This window comes from Aulostomus chinensis, chromosome 16 (genome assembly GCF_037954235.1).
Source record: "Aulostomus chinensis isolate RoL2024-O1b breed Wild chromosome 16, RoL_Achi_v1.0, whole genome shotgun sequence".
NCBI lineage: Eukaryota > Metazoa > Chordata > Actinopteri > Syngnathiformes > Aulostomidae > Aulostomus > Aulostomus chinensis.
Genome location: NC_141335.1, coordinates 11,348,034 through 11,359,935, shown reverse-complemented (window position 1 = coordinate 11,359,935; position 11,902 = coordinate 11,348,034). Strand labels below are relative to the sequence as shown.

General features: G+C 42.2%; 1 protein-coding gene across 3 annotated transcripts in view; it reads left to right on the top strand.

Moving 5' to 3' along the window:
- The first annotated feature begins 320 nt into the window (after nucleotides 1-320).
- Nucleotides 321-11,902, top strand: part of pax2a (paired box 2a) — a 28,822-nt gene continuing 17,240 nt past the window's right edge. For all 3 annotated transcript variants that reach the window (XM_086179774.1, XM_086179775.1, XM_086179776.1), the window contains exons 1-6: nucleotides 321-857; nucleotides 2,132-2,297; nucleotides 3,289-3,486; nucleotides 6,753-6,838; nucleotides 6,925-7,044; nucleotides 7,942-7,986. In XM_086179774.1, the coding sequence (XP_086035900.1) occupies nucleotides 815-857; nucleotides 2,132-2,297; nucleotides 3,289-3,486; nucleotides 6,753-6,838; nucleotides 6,925-7,044; nucleotides 7,942-7,986 (658 nt within the window). In that variant the 5' untranslated portion in view covers nucleotides 321-814. The remainder of the gene's footprint in view (nucleotides 858-2,131; nucleotides 2,298-3,288; nucleotides 3,487-6,752; nucleotides 6,839-6,924; nucleotides 7,045-7,941; nucleotides 7,987-11,902) is intronic.

Sequence of the window (11,902 nt, the reverse complement as noted above, 5' to 3'; positions counted from 1 at the left end):
CAAGGCTTTACCTCTCTTTATACCCCCTGCCTTTAATTTCCTTGATTCCTCACCCCAAAGTCTCATCATTTCCCATTCCGTCTCCCTCCCCTTCCTGGCTGTCGGATGCAGGGACCTCCTCATTTGAGCTGCAGGTTTTTACGTGGGCGAATCACAAAGTGTTGGAATCTATTGCCTTTGTCTGACAAGTCATCCATCTCTATGCGAGGGGATCTGTGGGATGGGAGGGGAGGGGGGTGATCTGTGGGACTACAGCTTTTAGAAACAGACACACAAGGAGAGGGCTTTCATTCTCAGCCCACAGCTCCGCTCAGGCACAGCCCATTCTGGAGGAGAGCAGAGGGGGACGCGCTGCTCGGTAGCTCCGTGTCTGCCTGGTTGTCATCTCCGCCCCTTTCTGGTTTCACCACACAGCACGCCGCTGCTCCTCCTCGCCGCCGCCGCCGTCAGGGATTTTTTTTCCGGCCTTAGATAGCCGAGCGGACCCGTGGAAACTCTTGTGATTCCCTCATGTTGTGCGTTAAACACCAGCCGGTTGGAGCCGATGCTGCCGGTGCGCTGTGACGCGCGGGTCATGACTGCACCTGCCAGCCCCGAACACCTCTGACTTCACTCTCTCACACCGGAGGAAAAGTTGCTCACTGCGGCAGCCTGCGGACTCTCCTGAAAGGACTGTTTTACACCCAAATATAAATCCTGGTGTGTGTGTGTGAGTGTGTGTGTGTGTTTGTTGTTTTTTTTCACTCGTTTAAAGCTACACCACCAAGGCGAAACGGCGACCTCAGTCGATTACCTTTCTTTCCTTTGCTATCCCATGGATATTCACTGCAAAGCAGACCCCTTCTCAGCGATGCACCGTGAGTATTCTGAGTTAGTTTATCAACTAGAACATGGCTGGGAATTTCATTGCCCGAACAGGGTTATAGGTACCGCAAATGTTCATCAAAAAACAAGCAGTTCTAAACCAGATGATAGAGGCTATTGAGCCAACTTCAAGTACATTTTAATTCAGCTTTTATTTTTTACTACTGAGAGGATGAACACAACTCAGAAGAGATTTGTATTTTAAAAAGAAATAAACCAATTCATGACATATGTTCGAGCAAAATTTGTACTGTAAATTCTGTACAATAAATTAAATAAAACACAAATGTTTCAGATGATTGAGAAATTCTTGAAACAATGAAATATATGGATTAAAATACAGAACGTGTGTTGTTGTTTTTATTATAAATTGGGTTTGTTTTGATTTTGAAATTGGAATATATATGAGCTGGTTGAACCTAAATTTAGTGTTTAGTGAGAAACTTGAATTTAAATACAAAGCGTTTATTACCTGCGAAATTATAGCAGCAGGGACAGAATCATTGTGTGTAAATTCATGGAAACGTGTCACTTTATTTACCATCTCAGGAGATTTAGGTGGTGAAGAATAAAGAAATAAAATTGGAAAAAAAATAAAGCTTCCCTTTCTTTTCCTCACGTTTTATATGATATGGGTAAAGAAGATCTGTATAAATTATTGATTCCTACTCATTCTCGCCATCCGCGTTTGTAATATCAGTTATCAAAGCACACTTTAATTATTTACAATAATTGTGCAAGGAAAATTAAACAGGTTGAAAGGTAATATCTACAACATGTGTTAGGCTGCGGTGGAGGAGATGGAGACTAGGAAAATATGATCTAAGCAGGCAGTGAACAAGGGGGCTGTTGTTGCTCCAAAAGACCCCCAATAGATCGAGCATTGAGAAGGAACGCAATAAAGGCTCCCATGTTATTATTATTATTATTATTATTATTATTATTATTATTATTATTTAAAGCTCCACCACTTTGAAGTATTTTTTAAATTTTATTTATTAATCTGTGTTTTTTTTTTTTAAGAAGCCAGGTTGTTTAAAATGAGCGTGCGCGTTTCCATATTTTAACGCTAATATCATTTAATTTTTCGACGGTAAATACTCCAGGCAGCAAAAGAGAGAGACAGAGAGAGAGAGAGAGAGAGAAAGAGAGAGAGAGAGAGAGAGGGAGAGAGAGAGAGAGGGAGAGGGTGTGTGTGAGGTGAAGCCGCGTCCTCTGCAGGTATGTAATGTTATGCTCCCCTGTGCTGCTGTTGTATCCCACGCAGGGCACGGCGGTGTGAACCAGCTCGGCGGGGTGTTTGTGAACGGCAGACCCCTCCCGGACGTGGTGAGGCAGCGGATCGTGGAGCTGGCCCACCAGGGCGTCCGGCCCTGTGACATCTCCAGACAGCTACGGGTCAGTCACGGCTGTGTCAGCAAAATCCTCGGCAGGTAAAAGGGGGGAACCACTACCACCAGAGCCCTGTATGTGTGTCAAACATCAATCTTCTATACGCGCACCCAGCTCTATTTCAGCCTCAGTCATCGCTTCTCTACAGGCAGCTCTTTTTTTTTTCTCCTTTCAGTATGTATATATATTTTTTCTCTTTTTTTTTTTTTTTTTTTTTTTTTTTGCTTGAACGCAGCAGTTTTGCGTCCAGGGTTTTCTATCCATCACCCGCAGCTTTGCAAAAGAAAAGCATCATAATCGTAAAGCATCATAAATTTTAGGAGGAGAGTTTACAGCAGAACATTAAGGATAAAAATATCCCAGAGGAATATGAGTCTGTATTAAAATTTTAGGAGACATAAAGAAAAGAAAGTGCCACTGACTTTTGGAATATTACTTGCAGATGAAAGAGAGAGTGGAAAAAAAAAAACAACCTCCAAACTTACTTTTGAGTATATGTAAAACTCAATTATTTCCATCAGTGTGATTTAAAAAAAATAGGTCAATTAATTTTTTTTTTAAACTTCAGAGCATAAAATGCTGTGAGATAATATTTTGAAATATATTTTTTTCAGCTATCAGAAGTCATTTCAGAGGTATTTCAATGCACACACACTGAATGTTTGTCACCAACATGTATAGGTCATGGTGGCATGTCCTGCATGCTGCTATATAAACTCATGGAGACTAGAGACGAGGTCTTATAGCTCAAGTGCCCTTTGTTCTGTCCGTCTATCAACTGTGTGATTTGAATTCTTTTTGTTGTTGTTGTTGAACATTCGCTCTGTTCACACTCAAGTAAGAAATTTAATGGATAAATTTAAAGGTTTCTTTGGTTTTTTTTTTTTGTTTTGTTTTTTTAATTATTTTTTTTTTGCCCTACATGTAACTGCATAGGTCGGCGGAGATTTGTTTCCACACAAACCAACACGTTGGATTGAGATCCATTCAGGAGAAAACTCTCTGTCTCTCTCTGTCCTCCCCCCCTTGCAGGTACTATGAAACCGGCAGTATTAAACCCGGAGTCATTGGAGGCTCCAAACCAAAGGTTGCAACTCCGAAGGTGGTTGATAAAATCGCAGAATATAAGCGCCAGAACCCAACCATGTTCGCCTGGGAGATAAGGGACCGACTACTGGCGGAGGGCGTCTGCGACAACGACACCGTCCCCAGCGTTTCATCCATCAACAGGTAGGTCGCACCAAATGCTTTTGAGTATAAACAGTCCACTTCCGTATTCTTTAAAAAGAAAATGCTTGGAGATAAACTGTCGTGAAAAAACCCCCGACATCAATCCAAATAAACCATTTTATCATCACACATGAGGCTCCATTCCGGTCGAGTCTACCGGGGTGGTCTCGCAGGTGCAATTCAATCCCCTCTGCGGCCCTCCTCTACACAGCCAGCGCGGAGCTGAGGCCGGGGGCCGCGAAGAAAATCACATCTGTCTCGATAAAAACCGATCAATACCGCGTAACCAGATCCAGAGGCGGAGGGAAATACCCGACCAAATCGCTCAATAGGCGGACCACACCGCGACACGGGCGGCAGCTCCTTTATAATGGCTCTGTTCCCCAGCACCCGCGACTGTGGAGCCAAGACACACAATTAATATGACCAAAATAAGAACAATTATTAGTAACAATTTAAAAAAATTATAGTAATTTCATGAAAAATGGGAAAGAATAATCTGGTCCTAAAATAAATGTTAAATAGAGGGTTTATGCAGTAGACACCCTACACCTTCATGTCTTTAGACAGAAGAAAAGCTCCAGTGGATGTGTGCAAAGTGAAAAAAAAAAAGCCCCATAGCGCCCGTGAACTTTGGTTAGGAGGCACTGTTCCAGAGAGCTGGTCATCGGCATTACATTTTAATGAGCTGAAGAGTCTCATAACACATCCCAGTAAATGCAGAAGATGGATGGATCCACACACACGCTCACACACACACACACACACACGTATATGAAAGTGAATGATTTTTTTTGGGGGGGGGGGAATGAACGTTTCAACAGGTCTTTTCTGCTGCTGCTCTCAGTTTTCACCTGTTGTTTCTAAAATGACTTGTTAAGTGTTCAGGTGGAGGCAATGTTAAACGTTTTTTTTGTCACTCTGAGCTGTGAGGTTCAGCAATATCGAGGAGAATCTGTTACTTTGAAGACCTGGTTGACCTGTAGCTTAATAATTATCACCAGACCTTGCGAATTTGTATTTTTCTTATTTATGGTCTTACTAATGACATAACAATCAGTACGTTTCTTGGTGTAATAATTAATTCATAAGTGACAGCCACGTAGAAATGGACTGACTGTTATTTCCAAGCATGGGAAATCAGTTTAATATAGCATGTTACATATTTAAATGCTGACCTCCATGTTTGGGTAATCTAGTACTCAAAAAACACTGTTAAGAAGTTCAACAAATTGCACTGGGTTAGTTAAAAATGAAAATGTTGATGCGTGTATATTATGGAAACCAAAACTTAAAAAGGAGGTAAAAAGTTCACTTTCAGCCTTTTTGAAATGCCCCCTAAAATTTCATTAAATGCGCCTTTCAATGTTCTCTTGTTTCTTACTGTATTTGATGGAGGAGGAGGAGAAATGAAGGTGGTGGTGGTGGGGGGGTATTAGAGTGCCGGTGGTCTTTGTGGTTAAGGGGTTGACCTCTGCTCTGCTGACTAAAGAGGATGTCCTGGCTTTAAACACATTTTTCCTGCATGAATTATTAAAGATTACACAGAGACAGGGTTGCACTTTGTTTTGTTGCTGCGGAGAGGAGTCCCCCCCCACCCCCCACCCCCACCCCCAGCTACCCGGCTGCACCATGCCCACTGGACAGAGGTGTACCCATATGGTCCTGAGCGGCTTTCAATCATATTGATCCACATTTTAATAATTCTTTGGGGATATTTTTGTTCTACAAGAGCCAAACACAAAAGTCGTTAGTTCACCCATCCAAATTGCTTATTCAATATCAACAACATAGACTCGAAACAAAGTCCTTGAATTTATGAGTCTCCCTCGAGTCATGAGGTCAGATAACCGTCCTGGTGAGATGTTCGAAATTCAAATAAAATATTGATGTGTGTTTTCTGGAGGAGGCTGCGAGCCTTTGTTGCCCTGCCTGGAGGAGAGAGTACGGAGGACACATGAGATAGTGAGGGGAATGAAAAGAGTCTGATGTACATTTTGCCCCCTGAGGAAGTTAACCCCTCACTGCCCACTGCAGAATTGATAGCTTATTGCTGCATGTAATTTTGCCTCATCTGCAGTCTGTGGAAGTCTGTTTTGTCACACCTGTCGGGCTTCCGTGTGGGATTTTTTTTTTTTTTTTTTATCTGTAGACGCCACTGATTGTTATTCAATGATCTCATGTTTGTCTGTCAATCAAAAGATTACCGTGGTCATGGTTTAATGTAATGCGATCAAGTCTCATAAGAGCTGACGCTGAGCTTGTGTAAGTCCCAGCGTACCGCGTGTTTTGCTCAAAGAACTATCTTTAAATCCTATCTTTTTTTTTCGCTGGTGCTACACTTTTATCACACACCCAGCTTTAAAGATGTATGATTATTGCTGCATTTATTTTATTTATTTTTATATTAGAGAAGAAGACATCAAATGTGGCGGCGCTCTCTGGTCGAGCCAATAAGACACTATTGCTTTCCCGTCACATATTATTTATAGATCCCGATTTGCATTTGCTATTCCTTGCTGCCATTTGTCGTCAATTTTTCTATCCCGGAGTCCCAATCAATAGGCTCTGATCCTCTCTGAGCCCGTGAGATTCCTGCGTGTTATAGTGAAGAACAAAAAAAATACACTGAGAGGAGTAAAAAAAAAAAAAAATTGTAGAGGAAGAAAGAGGAGAGAACGAAGAGGCAGTAAAACCGTGAGCACATTGGACAGTAGGGAAGAAATAAGAAAAGAGGATGAGGATGAAAGTGAGAGGAGTGAAAGATCAGGTTTGAGAGATGGAGGGAGAAAGAGAGAAGAAAAGAGGGAGCCGGAGAGGGAGATTATTAGAGTTGGCCAGGTAGAGTCAGTGAAGCTGATCATTGAGGTGAATTGATGTGATTTCATGCTTTGTTTGCAAGATCATTCAGACCAAAGTGCAATGAAGACTTTCCCGCCACATCACATCTTACTGGTATGGGGACTTTATCATATTTCTAACCTCAGAATCCAGCTAGATTGAATCCACAATCTCAGGGGGCAGCTCCCATTCAGCGTCGCACAGAAGCAGAGAGATTGCCCCTAAAGCCCAGAGATTGGCTATTTGTGACAGAGACCTGAATATGAGGATACAAGTGCCCCAAACGATGGAGCACTTGTACATGCACAGGAGTAAGTGGACATGATGTGCTGTGTTTAAGAGTCCCGGGGCGGCCGGGCTGGTGTGAAATCTCCATGCCCTAGCAGCACTATTGATTGATCTGTGTCTGTTGTTCACTTTACCAGGATTATCCGCACCAAAGTCCAGCAGCAATTCCACCCGTCTCCTGATGGATCTGTCACACCGCTCTCCACGCCCGGTCACACCATAGGTGAGTGGGACTGAGGCCCTGCACAGATAGTCAAATGAGCCAATCAGGACTAGAGATACACCCACTAACTCAGCTGTCTCCATCAGTGCCCAGCACAGCCTCCCCCCCTGTGACCAGCGCCTCCAACGATCCCGTAGGATCCTACTCCATCAACGGCATTCTGGGTATCCCCCGCTCTAACGGCGAGAAGAGGAAACGAGATGATGGTAAAGGAGACCCCTTTTGTTTTTCCATCCTCTGAATTCCCTCCATCACAGTTCTCCTTTCCCTGTGTGTGAAGAAGATGGCATTTATGACAGCGCCGTAGCCAAGTGTGTTTCTATGTGCTGTCTCCAGTGACTTGTTATGTAGTATATCAGGCAGGGCGAGTGTTGTGTGTGTTGCGATTCAATCAGCTTTTGATGCCCTACGTTTTACCATACGCCTACAGAGCTGCATCTCAATTTTACACCATGCTCAGATGCGCTGTAGATATCCCATATAGCTGTCATATCACTCTAATCCCCCCTTGGCAAGGCATCAGTGCTGCCATTCTTTGCTTTCAGTTTTACAATCTAACAAAAGGCAGATAAAGATGTGATAGTATCAGTTACATACCAGTCATCTAATAATCTATGCTGTGTAAATGTATACAGTTTTACGATATATTCTGTGGTGCTGAACAGCATTCGGACGTGTAAGATTTAAACCGTACACTAGTAATGGCTTGACAAACAAACAGACCTAGAAATACACTCAAAACCTAACCAGTCCAAGCCAGAGTTTCTCATTCCTCGGCAAGGCAGGAGAGTGGACACACACTGCCTGAGGGCTAATAGATTATCGGTTGTGAAAACAATTGGCTTTTTTAATGCCTATGAATTAACATGTCCCCGGTGGAGACCTGAACAGGTGTAGGAACAGACCGGTGGAGGCAGGGAGGGTGTGCGTGTGTATGCGTGTGTGTTTGTGTGCATGTGTGTGTGTGTGTGCACGCGTGCGTGTGTGTGTCTGTTCGATTCTGTGGTACTGCTATGAGGTGGCTGATATGGTTGAAATTTTTTTTCTCAAAGAGCATTTATCAAAACGGGCCACTTCCTTCTTTTATGTTTCTGTCTCTTTAGTTCTCTGGAGTGGCAACCACTTGGATGGAAGGAAAATAGGACATTGTAAGTTGAAGATTAGACAACCTTCTCTTTCGCTTTGGTCAATCCGATTGTGATACTCTCCTCTGTTCTTGCTGTTTTTGCTCTTCCAGGGTTATGGGCTCATTAGAAACAGGCAGGAAGAGTTGTGCAATAAACAATTTCACAAGAAATTTAAAAAGATTATGAAAAAAATTGACTGTGGAATATCAAATCTGACATGTAATGGCATGCAGTTTTATATAGAAATGTATCTTGTAGCGAATTAAGAAGCATTTCCTAGCAAAAAATAGTTTTACTAGAACCTGTAGTTTTTGTCCCCAAAATGTTTTTTTTTGAAGGGACAATTTGTAAACAACTAAACAAGCTAGCGCTGGTCTGTCTTGTCTCATAAGACCATCTCGTTCCCAAAGAGGGACGGATCCGCAGCTGAACGAGAGGACTGTATCTACATCTCTAAACTCAAAGAATGTTGGGTTAAAGTACGTAACAAGCAATAACCATGTTCCCATCAACATATTATGATTTATAATGCGGTAAAGAAAGTTGATGGGGAAAAAAAGTTTCTAAGTTTGCTTGAGATGTCTTTTTTCTTTTGCTTTTTGGCATGAATATTTAACTCACATGACTGACCTGTCGTCTCCGCTGCCGGCATCCTCCCGGATATTCCCAAACTTTCTCTTCATCCCCAGACAAGAGCAATATGGCTGATGCTAGCCTGCAAAAAAGAACACGTAGAACTTGACTACTCAAAGTAATTCCCCAAGACTTCTCTCCATTTTTCATTGGTGGATGGCAAGGACGACTTCCTTTTCTACTCTCTTAAACTGTAATATTGCCTATAACTGACCAATATATGTACTTTATATGCTAGTTGATTTGCTCCTGATGGCGATGTGTCTAAATTCACATTTTCTCTTTTCTGACCTATTCCAAGTTCCCTTAAAATTATCCTGACGATTAAAAAAATAGTAGGAAACTATGTGCTCTTCCTTGTGCAATAGGGGTTGTCTTTTCAACCCTCTGGTAATATGCTGCCCCCTACTGGTGTGTAAAGTTAAATATGAAGCGCTAGCCTGTTCAGAAATCTCACAAATCGTACCTTAAATAATTCCCCAAGAAACCCAATGCAGCTCTTGTGTTAAGTTACTGATATTCAATTAAAAAAAAATCCTCAAAATATTTTATAATATCATTGTGTACTGCATACAGCAACATTATCAGTCTCAGCTGTAAAAGGCCTGGTGCCACTGAAAAAAAACAGCAGCAGTTTATCTGCTTATACTCTACTTTTATCAAGGACTAATTCTTATTTACACTGATGTTAATATTTTAGTTTGTTAGTATAAATAAGTGAGGGGGAAAATTGTGCAATTGTTAATTAAAAATGAGGGCAGATGTGGTGCATCATTTTCTTTACAACATCCTCCAAATGACACAGTGGACTTTGTTGCATGTGCGTAATCAAGGCAAAGATTTAAAACTGGAAAATATTATAGTTGCGAGCCAGCATTGGTGTGGTGACGCTGCTGGTGTTTGATCCAAGTGCAGCTGAAGCCGGCAGTTGCCCTTTGAGAAAGGAAAAGGTCCCCATTACAGGAGGACTGTAGAGATAATGTAGTGTGACACACGTTATGTACACGGGGTCCCCATAAGACAAGTTTCAGGGACATGGGTGCCATAAGAGCCATTAATCTGTCCTTGTCATGTGTTATTTCAAATTAAAAGTAGCATGTTGCACAGGATGGTGTTGAGTGAAAATGGGTGAAAAAAAAAACTATAGGGGAGGAGGGAAGGAGGAAGCCTTGGCTGGATACATTTTTGGATTTGTGCAGGCGATATACACATGCGAGGAATTGTGTGTTTCTATTTGTATCTCTGTGACTTCAGATGCTCCTCACAGTGAACATAGTGACATTTAAAAGAATTTGCAATTCTGCAGAGAAAAGCTATTAATTCACAAATTAACACCCCTCCCTCTATCGTGGATGTGCAAGCTATTGAAAAGACAAAAGAAATAGCCTTAAGGGGAGGAAAGAGAGAGTCTCAGCTCTATCTGTGGAGAGATTGGTTTGCATGTCTGCAAGCAGCGATACCAATTATGCCAGTGCTGGGAGAATGTGTCTCAATGCCACCCCACCCCCCAGACCCCCCCCCCCCCCGCACACTCCTCCTACCGCCATCACCATCGCCACCACCTCAAATCTACCCATAGCCAGATTTATTTGTGTATCTCATTACAGGAAATGGAATGTTGTTCCTGCCAAATGCATTAATAGTGAAGTAGGGAAATTAGCCTGTTGTACAGCACGCTCTCACTCAGTCATTTAAAACTATGCTGGAAGTAGAAGCCAAGTAAAGGCAGAGAGGATTGGGTGACAACCGTTGTGTGATTGTCAAATGTGTCACACACTTATTTAAAAAGTTAGTTTCCTTTCGTCAATTCTAAAACTGTGCCAGTTATAATGTTGGAACTCAGTGAGACACACCTGTAATCATTTATTTCTCCAGTCAAATGTTGTTTTTGCTGCTGCTGCTGCTGCTGTATGCAGGTTGATGTGACCCGTTTCTTCCATAGCTGGCTCTTGAATGGAGCCCAGCAGAGCTCTCGGGAGGACAGGCAGGAGGGAGCTACAGTGATAAATTAGATGGAGAAAGCAAAGGTCATAACTTGTGATTGTAGCGTGGGCGTTGGATGAGTGTTGAGGAAGCTGATGAGTGTGTGTAAGCAGGGATGCAGCAGCCAGATCAAGCTTGAAGAAAAAAATAAATGCGGTCACTGTTTTGATTTGTTCAAATTTGGCATTAGGCCCTTTTGGAGATTGCCTGGTTGTAGCTTTATGACCCGTTGACGGAGTTTAAATCAGTTAGTGTATGGATTTTAACCTGGGCCGACACTGGTTGGCTAGTCAAGCCAGTCCATGACAATGAGTCAATAGCAGATCACTTTAGAAAATAAATGCACCCGCAGTGAAACAGAAATAAGTAATATCACAACAGCCCTGATGGGGCGTGTTTGAGAGAGAAAAGCCAAGGTTTGAGGGTGTCCACGGAGCGTAACACGGAGACAAGAAGCTGTTAGGGCCATGAGGACACAAAAGGGTCCACAATGCATTTGATTCCCCTCCTCCTCCACTATATCTGCAGTTTCTTCTCTTCAACATTCAATTTCTCTTCTTATCATCCACCTCTTCTCTCTGCAACATGGTTTCTTGTGACCCAGTGCACAGTTGTGAGTTGCTTCGCAAAAATATACGGAGAAGGAATTCACTCAATGGAGAGGAATCATGTCAGAGAAAAGTCAATTACGGGCAGCAATGCTGAGAATTAATGGAGCGCTGCATTACTCAGCTTGAGGAGGGAGAAAAGGCAAGAGAAGAGAAGGGATACGTTAATTGCATTTCCACAAATATTCACCACACAGGGTGGCAACGCTAAACGATAGAGGATGGTGATGGGAGCTAAGGAGGAAAGCGGAATACAGAGATAAAGGAAGGAGAAAGGGATTATATACAAGAAAGACTTTATGTAGTTGTTAATTTCCAAAGGAAAGCATAAATGAGTTAAAAAGTGCCAGTGACTTTGCCATATTTCTGATTGGTCCAATCGAAACCAAAATTTTCTTCTAAACTTTAGTTTCATGTTCCTGCCTCATCCTTTTTTGCATCGAACATTTTTGCAATGTATTTTGAACATTGTATTTTTTTTTGGCCAGTTGCCTCCCAAATCACCCACCAAAATAAATAAATGAATGAATAAATACCACTGGGAGCAGTCAAGTGCCTGCTTAGGGACACATGGACAGAAGTGAGGTTTCAAACCACCACCATAACTTGAGCAATACCAAGCTTCTTATTCATTTCATAATCACAAACTGTCTCTAAATTGTCTGTTTTTATTTTTCTATTTATCATCACCTCCTCCATTGGCCTGGATTTCA